Raw genomic sequence first — 19,216 nt, forward strand, 5'->3', positions numbered from 1 at the left:
ATGTTACTCACTGCTTGCGATCTCCACAAGGAGACACGTTACCTTCTAGACCGATAGTAATCCAATGCTCTTCTTTGTTTAGGGTCCAGTCTCGGATCTCCAGGGGCGGTCTACCTACCCCCACCCCAAGACTATCCACCCACCTTCCACAGCCCACCGCCGCTAAGACGTGCCGGGCTACCCATGTCTATGACCTTCAACCCCAGCAATCACATGGTCCCTCTGATACTGGACACCCCAGACAACTCCGGCACATCATCCCTGTCATCCAACGGCAACATGTTTACTTATAATATCCAAGAGTACGTAATGTCTGAATGTATATTGTGACTTCTGGGCATTTATGTCTCCTTTTACCCCTTATTGCATATAGACCTAACTGTCCCACATCACACGGGGCAGATGGCAGCTGGGTTACACAGTGGGCATCTACCTGTAACAGCAGCGACCAGAGCTAACTGTTAACCGCTTGGATGGTGCTGTCAGTCACTGACAACGGTATTTGTATCAAGACATCCTCACGGTATAATCACAGAGTGCTGATGGGAGACCATGGCAGCCCCAAATGAGAGCCCTCATCATGGCTACCACCTTGAAACTCCTTTGAAGCCCAGCCATAGGAGACCATAATTTTCTCTAAATACTGCATTATTGTGCTATTGCAAAATATTATCATTATTATTATTTATCATTATAGCGCCATTTATTCCATGGTGCGTTACATGTGAAAAAGGGGTCATACATAGACAAGTACAATAATCATGAACAATACAAGGCAAAGACAGGTACAGGAGGAGAGAGAGGACCCTGCCCACGAGGGCTCACAGTCTACAGGAGCAGAGAGGACCCTGCCCGCGAGGGCTCACCGTCTACAGGAGGAGAGAGGACCCTGCCCGCGAGGGCTCACAGTCTACAGGAGGAGAGAGGACCCTGCCCGCGAGGGCTAACAGTCTACAGGAGGAGAGAGGACCCTGCCCGCGAGGGCTCACAGTCTACAGGAGGAGAGAGGACCCTGCCCGCGAGGGCTCACAGTCTACAGGAGGAGAGAGGACCCTGCCCGCGAGGGCTCACAGTCTACTGGAGGAGAGAGGACCCTGCCCACGAGGCCTCTCAGTCCACAGGGGGAGAGAGAGGACCCTGCCCACGAGGAGGAGAGAGGACCCTGCCCACAAGGGCTCAGAGTCTACAGGAGAAGAGAGAAGAGAGGACCCTGTCTACAGGGAGAGAGAGGACCCTGCCCGTGAGGGTTCACAGTGTACAGGGGATAGGTGATGGTACAGTAGGTGAGGGTGGAGATGGTGTGCGGTGCTATAGAGGACTGAGAGGTTGTAGAAAGGGTATTGCAGGTTGTAGCCTTGTCAGAAGAGGTGGGTCTTCAGGTTCCTCCTGAAGCTTTCCATGGTAGGTGAGAGTCTGATATGTTGGGGTAGAGCGTTTTAGAGAGTATGGGGGAGGCACGGGAGAAATCTTGTATGTGATTGTGGGAAGAGAAGATAAGAGGAGATCTTGTGAGGATCGGAGGTTGCGTGCAGGTAGGTACCAGGAAACTAGGTCATAGATGTAGGGAGGAGACAGGTTGTGGATGGCTTTGTAGGTCATGGTTAGTGTTTTGAACTGGAGTCGTTGGGCAATGGGAAGCCAGTGAAGGGACTGGCAGAGAGGAGAGGTCGGGGATTAGCGAGGGGACAGGTAGATTAGTCGGGCTGCAGAGTTTAGAATAGATCGGAGGGGTGCGGGAGTGTTAGAAGGGAGGCCACAGAACAGGGGGTTGCAGTGGTCCATGCGGGAGATGATGAGGGCATGAACTAATGTTTTTGCAGTTTCTTGGTCAAGGAATGTACAAATCTGTAAAATATTGTGTGTATAGGATGTGTGGCTTCAAGGATAGAGCAGAGTCAAGAGTTATCCCAAGGCAGTGAGCACCCAGGACTGGGAGAGCGAGCAGCTGTTGACTTTGATGGATAGGTCACGTGGAATGGTAGAGTGAGATGGGGAAAGATGATGAGTTCTGTTTTGTCCATGTTCAGTTTTAGGAATCGCGCAGAGAAGGATGAAATAGCCGACAGACATTGTGGGATTCTGGTTAGTAGGGAGGTGATGTCGGGTCCAGAGAGGTAGATCTGTGTGTCATCGGCGTAGAGATGATACTGGAAGCCGTGGGACTGTATGAGCTGCCCCAGGCCGAAGGTGTAGATGGAGAACAGCAGGGGTCCAAGAACTGAGCCTTGGGGGACCCTGAGACATAGGGGGAGAGATGAGGAGGTGGTGTGAGAGTGGGAGACGCTGAATGTCCGGTCCGTGACATATGAACTGGTCCAGGATAGAACAAGCCATCAAAATGTGTCAGGTTGAAGACGCTAAAGGGGACTACAAAATAAAACTGTAAATGTTAAAAAAAATTAAGAAATTCAATCAATCCCCTTTTCACATTTTAAAAACATTAAAAAAATCCTATCTGGTCTCATGATGTCAATCTATAAAGTAATAACCCGAACGGTAAACGCCTAAAGTAGAAAAAATAAAATGTTGGAAGAAGGAACCAAAAGTGAAAAATGTCCTTGATGAGTTACACATACAACCTTCACCCTTCTTGAGTTTTTTGTGAGTTTTGTGATTTTTCTGTCTGTAGATGTCCAGCCCCAGAGACCGTGTCTGCATCCACGAGGTACGGCCCGCAGTACTATTACCAAAGTAACCCACTGGGACCGTTCCAGATGCCCCAGTACTCCCAGTACCAGCGCCTTCCAGTGCACAGCCTTACACCATCCTCTCCTGAAGACACCACCTTCCTCGCCGTGCCTGCCAACAGCACCGGCATGCTGACATATGGAAACCCAGGAAGCTACATGCCGGGGCGTCCGGCCGGCCACATTGTGCTCCAGCCCGGGACAGGTAACCTTACTATGTAGAGCCCACGAGGATGGTACCCGGTGGACGCACAACTATGGAGCTGTCATCCATGCCTATACGTCAGCCCTTACGGGGCACATGGGTGCAGGGAAGAAGTTCGGGTGCTGAGGGCTCCATGGAAATGTAGAACATAATATTCTGGATTTTGGTGGTCACAGAGAAAAGATGGAAGCCATGGGGTGGGCACAATGACGTGGTATAAGTCATTATATTAGTATCTAAAGCGGGCTTTACACGCTACGACATCGCTCAAGTGATCTCTTTGGGGTCATGGAATTGGTGACGCACATGCGGCCGCATTAGCGATGTTGTTGCGTGTGACACCTATGAGCTATTTTGCATCGTCGCAAAAACATGCAAAATCGCTCATCGGTGACATGGGGGTCCATTCTTAAAAATCGTTACTGCAGCAGTAATGAAGTTGTTCCTCGTTCCTGGGGCAGCACACATCGCTCCATGTGACGCTGCAGGAACGAGGAAGCTCTCCTTACCTGCCTCCCGCCCGCAATGCAGAAGGAAGGAGGTGGGCGAATTGTTATGTCCCACTCATCTCCGCCCCTCCGCTTCTATTGGGCGGTGGTTCAGTGACGTTGCTGTGACGCTGAACGAACCGCCCCCTTAGAAAGGAGGCGATTCGCCAGTCACAGCGACGTCGCAGGGAAGGTAAGTAGTGTGACGGGTCCGGGTGATGTTGTGCGACACGGGCAGAGATTTGCCCGTGTCGCACATCCAATGGGGGCGGGTACGCACGCAGTGTGTAAAGCGGCCTTAAGCCCCTTCTTTTATGGATTTTGGAGACTTGGCACTGATTCCAGACAATACCTGGAATTTGAGCATCGCGCCGCTCCTGTGGATGATGGACCCGTCAAACTCTCCTTTATGCCATATGTTGTGTCTTCATTCAGGTCCGAGTGACGCTAAAACTCCAAGTCATCAAAAGTTTTGAAACTTTTTTAAAATACCAGATAAGTTATTCTCAGACTTGATTGAAAATCCCTGCTTGCTGTCAGTGAATGAGAACATTGTTGTTTACAGCCGAAGACTTAATGAGTTATTTTTATATAAATGTCCCACTTATGGGACTTGCACTTATGTAGAGATTGGGGGGTCTACTGAGCCTCAGCCCCACATCTGGTGAGGTGACCCCTGCTGCTTCCAGGAAAGGAATAAATGGAAAAGTGTCCATACTTGTGCTTCGCTCTCTAGTCATTTACCTGCAAGTTATGGAGACCCCTTAACCAGCTTTTATTAAAGAGTTTTTACAAAGTTGTAAAGCTGGGACCCCCGACAATTTCCAGGTCTGGGCCCTGCAGAGCCCCACCTAAGGCCGGGGTCACACTTGCGTGTGACTCGTGCGAGAATCGGATCGCACTGCCCGGACCGGCCGCGGCTCTCCTGACAGGAGCGGGTCAGCATCATAGAAATACATACAGCGGAGCCGCTCCTGGCAGAAGAGAAGGCGGCCGGTCCGTGCAGTGTGATCCGATTCTCGCACGAGTCACACGCAAGTGTGACCCCGGCCTAATTGTGTATGCATTCCCAACAGTGGATCCCGATCCTGTGGGTAAGGAGGAACTTTTTAACCAGATACAATCTCTTTGTCTCCCCTAGAAGTCAATGAGACACCCGCACTGCCTCCTTTTTACTTATTTTCCCCACATCTATATAACTTTTTTGGCATATCTTACCTTTTAAGCCTATGTGCATATGTTGAGTGTTTGGTTGTAGAAATTTCTGCATCTCTTGGCAAGAAAAAAGCAGCACAAAAACACGTTTTTTTGGGGTTATTTTTTTTTTTTTTTGCAGTAGTGAAAAACTTTGAAAGAATTGACATGCAGGAAATTTCTGCACCAAATCTGCAAGGAAAGAAACCTCAACGTGTGTACTAGAGTTCAGGATTCTCATTGACCTTGCTAAAAACTGTAAAACAAGAACGCACTGTGTGCACACGACCGACAGGGCCTATCCAAGATTTTTTTTTTTTTTTTTTTTGTTACTATGGGCCTCAAAATGAACAGGCAGGTGCTATCTATTCATAAAGAAACATTTCAGGGAAATTGTTGAAGAACAATCGCAGGAATATTACTGTTTAACAAGTTCCAGAAGCTTCAAAGTTTTCGAAAAGTGTTTTGTTTTTTTTTACTTTCATGTTTGATTGATGAAGTGGAGTGATGGAAGAATCAGATTAAAAAGAGAAACTAGCAAAAGGGAATGGATTCTTTGTAATCTCAGAATTAAAGGGTTATTCTCACAATCACATTATTTTTATGAAGCCGAGTAATTGAATATTTTTTGTGAATATATTGACTGAGCTCAACATAAAGTTTCTTTCTTGTATTTTGATGTCACTTTTCATATCATTCTGCCCCTTGGTGAATCCACATTGTAGAATTGACAGTCATATTCTTATCTGCTAAAACTACATTTCCCAGCAGCGCTTGCTTCTCCTCGGTGCTGCAGACCCCTTCCCCCTCTCCCATGTGTTCCTGACTTGTCCACTTCTCGTGTTATCATTAAGCTAATAGAAGTGTAGAATTTACCCTTTTCTTCTTTGCAATCTCTGCTCCCATACAGAACCCCGACTGACCAATTTTCTCTTCTGCCATCTGCATTATTTTCGTTGCCTGCATGGTTTTACATCATTATCTTGTGCTAGCAGAGCTCTATTCTCCTGCACTCCTCCACACTGGCATTTTAGAGCTCTATTTATTACCTGCTGTTGAGAGATCAGTGAGAGGATACTACAAGTGCCACTTTGTTGATGTATATGACACAGGATTATCTTCTGCTGTAGGCATCAATAAAGCGGCATTTGATGTTTCACATCACTGATCTCTCAGCAACCGGTAACAAACACAGCTCAACTGATATCAGCCCCTCCATACAGAACCCCATCTTTTAGCTTTTCCTCCTTTCTTTACCCTTAATACAGAATTCTTTCTTGCAGTATAGAATTCATCCTAGCCCCATGTATATATTCCATACTGCAGTATATCACTCTTCTATCCGGTGCTGACACAGAGCGGTCACCAATTGCTTCTACCAGCGATTCAGCTGCTCCATGTGAACAGAGCAGATCTTTCTCTTTTGTTCTGCACTGTCAGACTGCTGAGTGACAGCCTGCTCCCCTCACTTAGGCAGCACAACGTCAGCGGTCACATCCCATCAACAGTGGAGAATGGAAGAGAAGCCGCAGTTTTGCCTAAATAGTCCTGGACAACCCCTTTAATGCTTTTCCGCTTCTCTGTCGGCTCCAACTCTGCTGTCCCCATTGCCGCCATCTTGGTGCTCCTGTGAAGCTCTCATAAAACATGGTTTCACCATATACTGCATTATCAACGTATTGCATTATATCTGTAAAGCAATTAAAGGGCATCTGTCACCAGGTATTTGCTCCCTCATCTGAGAGCAGCATGATGTAGAGACAGAGACCCTGATTCCAGGCTTATTTGGCTGCTTGCTGTCATTTTGATAAAATCACAGTTTTTCCTGCTCATATCTAGCAGTTAGGCCAGAGTCACACTTGCAAGAGACTCACGCGAGTCTTGCATCGCATCACCCGGCACAGGCGCATGCTCTGCTGACAGGAGCAGGTCAGCTGCATGTATTTCTATGCAGCTGAGATGCTCCTCTCCGGAGAGTGTGCGGCCGTGCCGGGTGATGCGATGCAAGACTCGCGTGAGTCTCTTGCAAGTGTGACTCTGGCCTTATACAGTGCTCATGCATCTGCTGGACTACCTGCAGCACGCCAAGTAGTCCTGTAATGATAATCCACTGCTGATTAAACAGTAATTTTATAAAGGTTGCACTACGCAACCCAGTAAGTGACACATCGCTGGAATCAGGGTCTCTTTGCCTTCATTATGCTGCTCTCAGATTAGGTGTCAAAAACCTGCTGACACATTCCCTAAATAAAGTCTATAATGAGAAAAAGAAAAAAAATAGCAAAAGAAAAAAATATAAACCCCCCCCCCCCAAATAAAATCTTAAATAATTCCACTTTTTACCCATCCAAATATAAATGATAAAAATAGAAAATAATCCTATCCAGCATGGCCAAGTCCAAAAACGGCTCATCTATAAAAATATAATATCAATATACTGTAAAGTACAGCTCGGTGCACAAAAAAACAAACCCGCACTCCGCTCCGACGAAGGACATTTTTTTAAAAAGTTAAAGGTCAAGAAAGTGGTGATGGAAATAAACTATTTCTTATTTCTTTTTTTTTACAAAAAGCCTCTTCAAGTAATATTACTGACCTGGAGACTGACGCTAATGAGTCACTTCTACCACATGTTGAAGACTGAAAAATAGAAAAAATCCCAAAAAAAACAATGTTGTAATTGCGTTGTTTTCACCATTTTACACCACTTGTAATTTTCCCACTTTTCTTTTTGCATTACATAGAAAGATGAATGTCCTTCAAAATTATGACTAATCCCACAAAAACAGGCTGTGTAGAAGACAAAATATGGTTCTCGAGATAAGAGGTATATAAAAAAACATCAAAAAAGAAAATTGGCCCTGTCCTTAAGGGGTTAAATTGTATACTGATATCTTGTTTCTCAGAGCTGGGGGTTTGTTTCAGTTGTGCGCAGACTAGAAAAAGTTGTTAAGGCTAGTTTCACACTTGCGTTGGACGGCTTCCGTAGCATTGCGTTGTGTGACGGATGCAACGGATGTGTTGCATATAGTGGCACAACGGATGCTACGGATCGTACAAAACAACGGAAAGCTTTTCTTTTTTTTTTATTTCTTTTTTTTTTTTCTGCTTTACAGTTTTACCGGCAGCAGACTATTGTGAACGATCAGCTGATCGCTCTCAATACCGGCGGCCGGTCGCTCAGCTGAGCACTGTCACTTGCCGGCGGCCGGGCATGCCGGCGGGCGGGCGCTCAGATGAGCGCTGTCACTTGCCGGCGGCCGGGCATGCCGGCGGGGGCTCAGCTGAGCGCTGTCACTTGCCAGCGGCCGAGCATGCCAGCGGGCGGGCGCTCAGCTGATTGTTCGGCCACCGCGAGACAAAATAAAGTTTGTGACTTTAAAAAAAAAAAATAAATAAAAAGAGCATGCGCAGTGAAATCCTGAGGATTCCGATGCTCAAAAAAACGTTACATGCTGCGTTCCTCCCGCTGGGCGGAAGCAACGGAGCGTCGCCCAGTGGAAGCAACGCAGGTCCTTTTTGGCACAATCCGTCATCCATACAAGTCTATGGGAAACAGCGGAATCCGTTAATGGATTCCGCTGTTTTCCAAAAGGGCGGATTGTAACGGAAGGAAAACAACGCGAGTGTTAAAGTACCCTAAAGCTGTAAAAGTTAAAAATTCAATGGCAACAAATCTTTTCTCCTTTCCTGAGAGTTTGATACAATGTATCAGTCTTCTAGAACATTGTTTATACTGGATACAATTGTAGCAAATGCTCAGATGTAAGAAACTTGCAGAACCTCTCTGATTGGCTTTATTTACATGAACCTGGAATCCCCCTTTTCCATGTTTTCCTTTATCGCCTTTGCTTGGCCCACGCCTCATGTGTTGTGCAGCCAATAGCCGATTGTTCTAAACAATGGGAGATTGTTAGCAGCGGTGACGAGGATCTCCTCCATGATGAGTCCTAGCATGCCGGTCACAATGTGAGCGCACACTTCCCGCCTCTGCATTGAGAGACCGCACAGTGGAGATTGGTGGAAGCTCGCCTCTCGGGGACGTCTTCATAGGCAGAATTAATACAAAATAAAATGATAAAGCAACAGAACACCTGAACCCTTCAGTGCTATAATGCAACATTTCTGCAACTTTCTAATATAGTTTGCTTCAATTCTTCATCAATTTCTGCTTATTGTATGGGAAAGGAGACATTCCTATTTACATCATGAGATCTTTCTGCTTTTAATTATCTTCATTTTTCCATTTTCATTTTTTTCCTCCCCTTCATCCTAGAACCATAACTTTATCTTTCATTTTTTTTTTTTTTGTTTTTGTTTTTTTGCTGAACAGATACAGTGCCTTGCGAAAGTATTCAGCCCCTTTGACTTTTTCAACCTTTTCCCACATTTCCGGCTTCAAACATAAAGATAAAAATTTTAATTTTATGGTGAAGAATCAACAAGTGGACACAATTGTGAAGGTGAACGATATTTATTGCTTATTTTATACTTTTATGAAAAATAAATAACTGAAAATTGGGGCGTGCAATATTCTTCATTCCCTGTAAGTTAATCCTTTGTAGCGCCCCCTTTGGCTGCGATTACAGCTGCTGTCTCTTGGGGTATGTGTCTATCAGTTTTGCACATGGAGAGGCTGAAATTCTTGCCCATTCTTCCTTTGTAAACAGCTGGAGCTGAGTGAGGTTGGATGGAGGCGTTTGTGAACAGCAGTTTTCAGCTCTTTCCACAGATTCTCGATTGGGTTCAGGTCTGGACTGTGACTTGGCCATTCTAACACCTGGATACGTTTATTTGTGAACCATTCCATTGTAGACTTTACTTTATGTTTGGGATCGTTGTCTTGTTGGAAGACAAATCTCCATCCCAGTCTCAGGTCTTTTGCAGACTCCAACAGGTTTTTTTCAAGAATGGTCCTGTATTTGGCTCCATCCATCTTCCCATCAATTTTGACCATCTTCCCTGTCCCTGCTGAAGAAAAGCAGGCCCAAACCATGATGCTGCCACCACCATGTTTGACAGTGGGGATGCTATGTTCAGGGTGATGAGCTGTGTTGCTTTTACGCCAAATATATCGTTTGGCATTGTGCCCTAAAAGTCTGATTTGGGTTTCATCTGACCAGAGCACCTTCTTCCACATGTTTGGTGTCTCCAGGTGGCTTATGGTAAACTTTAAACAAAACTTTTTATGGATATCTTTGAGAAATGGCTTTCTTTTTGCCCCTCTTCCATAAAGGCCAGATTTGTGCAGTGTACGACTGATTGTTGTCCTATGGACAGACTCTCCCACCTCAGCTGTAGATCTCTGCAGATCATCCAGAGGGATCATGGGCCTCTTGGCTGCATCTCTGATCAGTCTTCTCCTTGTGTGAGATGATAGTTTGGATGGACGGCCGGGTCTTGGTAGATTTGCAGTGGTATGATGCTCCTTCCATTTCAATATGATTGCTTGCACAGTGCTTCTTTGGACGTTTAAAGTTGTAGAAATCTATTTGTAACCAAATCCGGCTTTAAACTTCTCCACAACAGTATCATGGACCTGCCTGTTGTGTTCCTTGGTCTTCATGATGCTCTCTGCGCTTTACACAGAACCCTGAGACTATCACAGAGCAGGGGCATTTATACGGAGACTTGATTACACACAGGGGATTATATTTATCATCATCAGTCATTTAGGACAACATTGGATCATTCAGAGATCCTCAATCAACTTCTGGAGTGAGTTTGCTGCACTGAAAGTAAAGGGGATGAATAATATTGCACGCCCCAATTTTCAGTTTATTCTTTTTTACAAAAGTTTAAAATAAGCAATAAATGTCGTTCATCTTCACAATTGTGTCACTTGTTGTTGATTCTTCACCAGAACATTAACATTTTATCTTTATGTTTGAAGCCTGAAATGTGGGAAAAGGTTGAAAAATTCAAGGGGACCGAATACTTTCGGAAATCCACCAGTGTTTTTGGATTTTGTTTTTAGAGTGTTGGTCATTCTGCCATAAAAAAATGACCTGGAAACAAAATTCATCAGGTCAGTAAAAAAAAAAAAAAAAAAAATTCATAATTTTTTCAGACCCATAACTTTTTCATTTTTCCTCTGTTGGAGCTGTGGGAGGGCTTGTTTGTGTAAACTGTGCTGATGTTTATATTAATGCCATTTTGGGTTACATGCGACAACTTCATTGCTTTGCATCATTGGGGGAGGTGTTGTGATTGGAAAAAAAAGTCAAATCTGGCGTTCTAAGTTCGTTTTTTTTTTCTATTTATGGAATTTACAGGTTAAAAAATGTCCCAATTATTTATTTTACATTTTTATTGGACTTTTGTTGACTTTTTAAAAAGCCACAATTGATTAAATCAAATGAAAACATAAAACAAATCGCTAAAATATCAAACCACAAAGCTGGAAACAAGAAAAGCAGGCGAGCACATATAACATAGACTTCAAAAAAGGGCACAAATAAAGCAAGGAATTGACGGCAAACAAAAAAGGCACAAAACATATATAAGTGATTAAAAACGCGAGCAAAGGAAACAATGAATCGGAGCCATGGTCATAGAATATTAGCGTTTGAATGGGCCTCCGGGGTCATCTGGTCCAACCCTTCTCAAAGCAGGAGTCACTAACTCATCCCAGACAGATGTCCGTCCACCCTCTTTTTAAGGACTTCCATTGCAGGAGACCTCTCCACCTCTCGTGGCTGCCTCTTCCACTCATTGATCACCCTCACTGTCAAAAAGTTTTTTCTAATATCTAATCTGTGTCTCCTCCTCATCAGTTTCATCCCATTGCTTCTAGTCTTTCCTTGTGCAAATGAGAATAGGACTGATCCCTCTACAGTGTGACCGCCTGTAAGATATTTGTAGACCGCTATTAAGTCTCCTCTCAGTCTTCTCTTTTGCAAGCTAAACAATCCTAAATCCTGTAACCGTTCCTCATAGGACATGGTTTGCTGACCAGTCACCATTCTGGTCTACAGTCTATAAATTGTAGATTTTTTTTATTCACTGGCAGCAAGCAGAGGTCTTTAGAATGTCTGACTGGAAGAACCAAACAAACTTTTGTCCATGGGTTGTGTATTGCTGATGAAGTGAGTGGAGCTTGTATTGCTGATGAAGTGAGTGGAGCTTGTATTGCTGATGAAGTGAGTGGAGCTTGTATTGCTGATGAAGTGAGTGGAGCTTGTATTGCTGATGAAGTGAGTGGAGCTTGTATTGCTGATGAAGTGAGTGGAGCTTGTATTGCTGATGAAGTGAGTGGAGCATGTATTGCTGATGAAGTGAGTGGAGCTTGTATTGCTGATGAAGTGAGTGGAGCTTGTATTGCTGATGAAGTGAGTGGAGCGTGTATTGCTGATGAAGTGAGTGGAGCTTGTATTGCTGATGAAGTGAGTGGAGCGTGTATTGCTGATGAAGTGAGTGGACCTTGTATTGCTGATGAAGTGAGTGGAGCGTGTATTGCTGATGAAGTGAGTGGAGCGTGTATTGCTGATGAAGTGAGTGGGGCTTGTATTGCTGATGAAGTGAGTGGAGCTTGTATTGCTGATGAAGTGAGTGGTGCGTGTATTGCTGATGAAGTGAGTGGGGCTTGTATTGCTGATGAAGTGAGTGGAGCTTGTATTGCTGATGAAGTGAGTGGAGCGTGTATTGCTGATGAAGTGAGTGGAGCGTGTATTGCTGATGAAGTGAGTGGGGCTTGTATTGCTGATGAAGTGAGTGGAGCTTGTATTGCTGATGAAGTGAGTGGTGCGTGTATTGCTGATGAAGTGAGTGGGGCTTGTATTGCTGATGAAGTGAGTGGAGCTTGTATTGCTGATGAAGTGAGTGGAGCGTGTATTGCTGATGAAGTGAGTGGAGCGTGTATTGCTGATGAAGTGAGTGGAGCTTGAATTGCTGATTAAGTGAGTGGAGCTTGTATTGGTGATGAAGTGAGTGGAGCTTGTATTGGTGATGAAGTGAGTGGAGCTTGTATTGGTGATGAAGTGAGTGGAGCTTGTATTGGTGATGAAGTGAGTGGAGCTTGTATTGGTGATGAAGTGAGTGGAGCTTGTATTGGTGATGAAGTGAGTGGAGCTTGTATTGGTGATGAAGTGAGTGGAGCTTGAATTGCTGATTAAGTGAGTGGAGCTTGTATTGGTGATGAAGTGAGTGGAGCTTGTATTGGTGATGAAGTGAGTGGAGCTTGTATTGGTGATGAAGTGAGTGGAGCTTGTATGAAGTGAGTGGAGCTTGTATTGGTGATGAAGTGAGTGGAGCTTGTATGAAGTGAGTGGGGCTTGTATTGCTGATGAAGTGAGTGGAGCTTGTATTGCTGATGAAGTGAGTGGTGCGTGTATTGCTGATGAAGTGAGTGGGGCTTGTATTGCTGATGAAGTGAGTGGAGCTTGTATTGCTGATGAAGTGAGTGGAGCGTGTATTGCTGATGAAGTGAGTGGAGCGTGTATTGCTGATGAAGTGAGTGGAGCGTGTATTGCTGATGAAGTGAGTGGAGCGTGTATTGCTGATGAAGTGAGTGGAGCGTGTATTGCTGATGAAGTGAGTGGAGCGTGTATTGCTGATGAAGTGAGTGGAGCGTGTATTGCTGATGAAGTGAGTGGAGCTTGAATTGCTGATTAAGTGAGTGGAGCTTGTATTGGTGATGAAGTGAGTGGAGCTTGTATTGGTGATGAAGTGAGTGGAGCTTGTATTGGTGATGAAGTGAGTGGAGCTTGTATTGGTGATGAAGTGAGTGGAGCTTGAATTGCTGATTAAGTGAGTGGAGCTTGTATTGGTGATGAAGTGAGTGGAGCTTGTATTGGTGATGAAGTGAGTGGAGCTTGTATTGGTGATGAAGTGAGTGGAGCTTGTATGAAGTGAGTGGAGCTTGTATTGGTGATGAAGTGAGTGGAGCTTGTATTGGTGATGAAGTGAGTGGAGCTTGTATGAAGTGAGTGGAGCTTGTATTGGTGATGAAGTGAGTGGAGCTTGTATTGGTGATGAAGTGAGTGGAGCTACTGCACCGTCTGTTTTTGATGCTGGGCCACTGCTGCGTCTTTCTCCTATGGGGATGTTACTGTAGATTGCGTGCATCTTGTGGTTTTGTGCCGTCACTACGCTCTTTGCTCAGCAGGTGGACTTGCCTTTCACCCGTCTACGTGGAATGATATGTATATACAAGGTCCCTCATATACCTGCACCCAGACGGCAAATGCTCCCAGCGTGGCGGACCAGCCCCAGTACTCCCAGTACAAAGCCGATGTCCTACAGCAGCCTCAGAAACCCCCACCGACGAGCCAGGAGGCCACCGAGGAAGCGGGGGATGCGGAAAAAGAGACGCAAGGTATCTGTGATATGTGCCTCAAAGTGACCACTAGAGAGACCACGTGATGACAATCAGGGTACCCCATAGATTAAGACCACCAGAGACATCTCATAATGACAACCGGAGAGTACCAATTGATGGTGACCACCAGAGACACCTCATAATGACAATGTCTCTGTGGACTGTGACCATCAGATAGATCTTTTAATTATAACGAGTGCCATCATAGACAGTGACCACCAGAGACCAAGGTATGACAGAGTGCCCCCATAGACTGACCACTAAAGACCACTAAAGTGTCCAAGGAATGACAGATTGCTCCCATAGACGATGACCACTAAAGACACCTTATAATGATAACCAGAGTGCCCTTATACACTGTGACCATCAGATAGATCTTGCAATTTTAACCAGAGTGCCCCTATAGACTGAGACCGCCAGAGAGCAAGTAATGACAGAGTTCCCCTATAGACTGTGACCATCAATGATATCTCAAAATGTTAACCGGAGTGCACCCATAGACTGAGATGATCAGAGACACCTCATAATGATAACTGGAAAGCCTCTATAGACTGTGACCATTAGATACTGTGGATCATGTAATTATACTTGGAGTGCTCCCATAGACAGTGACCACCAGAGACCAAGGAATGACAGAGTGCCCCATAGACAGTGACCACCAAAGACACCTCATAATGACAACCAGAGTGGCCTTATAGACTGAAATCACCAGTGAAACGTTGTAATTATTACCAGAGTGACCCCTAGACTGTGACCGCCACAGACATCTCATAATGGCCACCGGAGTGCACCCAAAGATGGTGACCACCAGAGACCAAGTAATGACAGTGTCCCCATAGACTGAGGCCACCAGAGAGAATTTGTAATTATGACCAGAGTTCTCCCATAGATAATGAGCATCTGTTGTGCCCAGAGTCTGTGGGTTTCCACAGTAGATATGGCAGAGTGCCCCCACATACTGGCCACACAGTTGGCAGCACCACATTTGGCCACAGTGCCCCACAGTTGGCGATGAGCTGGCCCGTCATTCATGTACAGTAAAATCTGGCCCTGTCCTACTACTCCAGGCTTTGTTCTTTTCTCATGTCAGGGACCACGTGGCATACAGGACACAAGATATCTTTGTTAGGCTGCTTTCACACATCCGGTTTTTGCAGTGCGGCTCAATCCGGCTCAAAAACCTATGCGGCGAAAAAAACGGATCCGTTGCATAAGTTTTTCCATGCGGCCCGTCCGTTTTTTGACGGATGCGGCTTGATACTGAGCACGCGCAGTGCAAAAAAACGCATCCGGTGGCAGGATGCGTTTTTTGCCGCAGGACGCCGCATCCGGCGTCCATAGGCTTGCATTGTAAATCGCGCCGCATTGTGCCGGATGCGGCACGATGCGGTTTTTTCGCCGCACAAAAAAACGTGCCAGGCAACGTTCCATCCGGCCGCCGCATGGGTTAAATATGCCGCATCTGGCAAAAACCGGATGCAACACAAGGCCATGCGGCACAATATATGCGGGAAAAAACGCAACCAAAAAAAAAAAAAAAGGTTGCGTTTTTTCTGCAAAGCGCCGTATTGTGCCGCTCAGCAAAAACCGCATGTGTGAAAGCCGCCTTATCTGTTTTCCCGGGGAGAAGGCGTCTGCACCTCTTATACTTAACCTCCTGTATTTTGCTTTCTTCTAGCTCTTGATCAGGACGATGCTTCCTCCCTGTGATCTGCTCGGCCGGATCTGAGTTATTGAGCCGATCTCGTCATGTGGATAAGATGACGGCCGGCGTCCGCACACGGTTTATTTATTGTTCTTTTTTTTCCTTTCAGTTCCTGTTTGAAAACCGGTTCTTTATTTTGTGTTTTGCATCTCAATAAAGACGCATTTTGTTGAAGCTTTGGTGCAAATCGTCTTCTACAGATTTTTGTCTCTAAAGGCCGCTTTACACGCTGCGATATCGTTACCGATATCGCCAGCGTGCGTACCTGCCCCCATCTGTTGTGCGACACGGGCAAATCGCTGCCCGTGGTACACAACATCGCGCGGACCCGTCACACGTACTTACCTGCCTAGCGACGACGCTGTGACCGGCGAACCGCCTCTTTTCTAAGGGGCGGTTCGTTCGGCGTCACAGCGACGGCACTAAGCGGACGCCCAATCAAAGCTGAGGGGCGGAGATAAGTGGGGCGTAACATCCCGCCCACCTCCTTCCTTCCTCATTGCCGGTGGACGCAGGTAAGGAGAGGTTCCTCGTTCCTGCGGTGTCACACATAGCGATGTGCTGCCTCAGGAACGACGAATAACATCACTGCAGCAGCAACGATAATCGAGATTAGGGGGGGATGTCACCGATTAGCGATTTTGAACGTTTTTGCAACGATTCAAAATCGTTAATAGGTGTCACACGCAACGACATCGCTATCGTGGCCGGATGTGCGTCACAAATTACGTGACCCCAATTACATCGCTTTAGCGATGTCGTAGCGTGTAAAGTGGCCTTAAGACATTAACACCTCAGAGGTGCTTCATAATAGGGAGTGTGGAACGTCCAGGCGACGGCCGTTTCATGCGTGTCAAGCCCGGGGAACGTCCGGATGACAACACTGTCGTGCTTGTGAAGCTCGGGGAACATCTGCATGACAGCCATTTTATGCGTGTCAAGCCTAGGCTTGAAAGGTGCGAAACAGCCGTTGTCTGGACATTCCCCGGGCTTGACACGCACGAAACAGCCATCGTCTGGATGTTCCTGGGCTTGACACGCACGAACCAGCCGTCGTCTGGATGTTCCTGGGCTTGACATGCATGAATCGGCCGTCGTCAGGACATTCCTCGCTCGCCCTTCCCTGCACCCCGCAATGTGGTGATATTTTGGATTTAAAGGAAACCTGTCAGCAGATTTGGGGCCTATAAGCTGCGGCCACCATCAGTGTGCTCTTATATCCGGCATTCTAACATGCTGTATATAAGAGCCCAGGCCGCTGTGTAGAACGTAAAAATCACTTTATAATACTTACCCTAAACGGTTGCTGCGGTGGAGTTGGGCCATATGGGCGTCTCCGTTCTCCGGTGCCGGCGCCTTTTCTTTCGGCCATCTTTGTCTTGTCTCAAGCCTGTGTGCATGACGCGTCCTACGTCATACACACTCGCTGGTCCCATTTGTGCAGGCGCACTTCAATACTTTGATCTGCTCTGCTCTGGGCAGATCAAAGTGCGCATGCGCAGGACCTTAATGCCGGCGAGTGAGGATGACGTAGGACGCGTTATGCACCCCGGCTTCAGAAGAAGGACAACAAAGATGGCTGAAAGAAGTGGTGCCGGCACCAGAGAACGGAGACGCCCATATGGCCCAACTCCACCGCAGCGACCGTTTAGGGAAAGTATTATAAGGTGATTTTTACGTTCTATACACAGCGGCCTGGGGTCTTATATACAGCATGTTAGAATGCCGTATATAATAGCCCACTGGTGGTGGCCGCAGCTTTTGGCCCCAAATCTGGTGACAGGTTCCCTTTAAAATTAAGAATCCTGGACACAAATGGTGAGTGCTGCTGCTGCTTCAATTCTTTTTATTTCTGCATTGACTATAACAGTGAGCCGACTACAATCACTGGGCGCTAATAAGCTGTCCTGGCAGTGTGGGATCAGATGATGACCCCTGTCTCTGCAATGACGTGTTTCCTGTGAATACCAGCCGAGCACAGCACTCACAGGAGAGCAGCATTTCTGCTGATCAGAGCGTTGCTGAAGCTGATGATGAGGCTGAAGCATTGCTTTGATCAGAAGAATCAATCAGACACTGCAGGCATAATGTCCCCTAGGGAGACAATGAATAAAAAAATGTAAAAAAAAGAAAAAAAGTTTTAAAAAATATGAAATTCCCCTAAAAGTTCAAATCACCCCGCTTTTACACCATTGAAAATACAACAACAATAATAATAATAATAATAATAAATACACATTTGGTATTGTCGTGCTCAGAAATGTCTGATTCATCAAAATATAAAATCAACTAATCTGATCAGTACACAGCGTAGTTAGAAAAAAGTTATAAACGCCAAAATTGAGGTCTTTTCGTTGCCACAACATTGCATTAAAGTGCAAGAACAGGTGATCAAAACATCACATCTACCCCTGAATAGTATAATTAAAAACTGCAGCTCAAGAAGCAAAAAATTGGTCTTCACACAGCCTCAGATCGAGAAAAATAAGAACGCTACGGGTCTCGGAATATGGAGACAAAAGCGCAAATCTTTCTTTTTTGATAAATGTCTGAAGTTATTTTCACCACTTATATATAAGGAAAATTATACATCTTTGGTATCTACGAACTCGTAATGACCTGAGGCATCAACCCGACACATCAGTTTTATCATATAGGGAACACCGTAAATGTAAAAAAAAAAATGTAAAAAAAAAAGTGCAATTGCAGTTTATTTTTGCAATTTCACCGCACTTGGAATTTTTTTTCCTGTTTTCCTGTACAATATGGGGCAGAATGAATAGTGTCGTTCAAAAGTACAACTCATCCCGCAAAAAACAAGCCCTCATATGGGGATATTGAATTAAAGGTAAAAACGGTATGGCTCTTGGAAGAAGGGGAGTTAAAAATGAAAATGAAAAACAGAAAATCACCCGGGGTGAAAGGGATAAAACCCAGGAAACTTTTGCCATCCACTTTTTTTTTTTTTTTTTTTAAATGAGTGGATGTCATAATGTCATATTTTTCTTTGTCGCTCCATTGGGAGACCCAGACAATTGGGTGTATAGCTTCTGCCTCCGGAGGCCACACAAAGTATTACACTTTAAAAAGTGTAACCCCTCCCCTCTGCCTATACGCCCTCCCGTGCATCACGGGCCCATCAGTTTTATGCTTTGTGTTGAAGGAGGCACACATTCACGCAAGCTCCACATTTTAGTCAGCAGCGGCTGCTGATTATATCGGATGGAAGAAAAGAGGGCCCCCACGGGGCCCCCGGCATGCTCCCTTCTCACCCCACTAAGTCGGCGGTGCTGTCAAGGTTGAGATACCCATTGCGGGTACAGAGGCTGGAGCCACATGCCGTTTTCCTTCCCCATCCCTTAGGGGCTCTGGGGAAGTGGGATCCTAACCGGTCACCTTTCATGGGACTGGGCTCCCTCCGCAGCCCCTGTGGGAATCTGACGGACAGGAGACTGAGTATCATCAGGGACAGGCCCTGCATCTAACAGGTACTCTGTGTCCCCTTGGGGACGGCGCATGGAGCGCTGGGGTTACAGTGAGCAGCGGCGGCTGTTTTTTCTGTGACGACCGGGACTACCGCGCCGACCGCACCTGTTCGCCGGCCGCGTTATTAAATTT

General features: G+C 45.9%; 1 protein-coding gene across 1 annotated transcript in view; it reads left to right on the top strand.

Moving 5' to 3' along the window:
* NOBOX (NOBOX oogenesis homeobox) overlaps nucleotides 1–15,719 on the top strand; it is a 37,238-nt gene extending 21,519 nt beyond the window's left edge. The window contains exons 6-9 of the mRNA XM_075351555.1: nucleotides 83–302; nucleotides 2,630–2,892; nucleotides 13,681–13,890; nucleotides 15,572–15,719. Coding sequence (XP_075207670.1) covers nucleotides 83–302; nucleotides 2,630–2,892; nucleotides 13,681–13,890; nucleotides 15,572–15,603 — 725 coding nt within the window. The 3' untranslated portion in view covers nucleotides 15,604–15,719. The remainder of the gene's footprint in view (nucleotides 1–82; nucleotides 303–2,629; nucleotides 2,893–13,680; nucleotides 13,891–15,571) is intronic.
* Nucleotides 15,720–19,216: the final 3,497 nt, after the last annotated feature.

The sequence above is a fragment of the Anomaloglossus baeobatrachus genome, chromosome 5 (genome assembly GCF_048569485.1).
Source record: "Anomaloglossus baeobatrachus isolate aAnoBae1 chromosome 5, aAnoBae1.hap1, whole genome shotgun sequence".
NCBI classification, from domain to species: Eukaryota; Metazoa; Chordata; class Amphibia; order Anura; family Aromobatidae; genus Anomaloglossus; species Anomaloglossus baeobatrachus.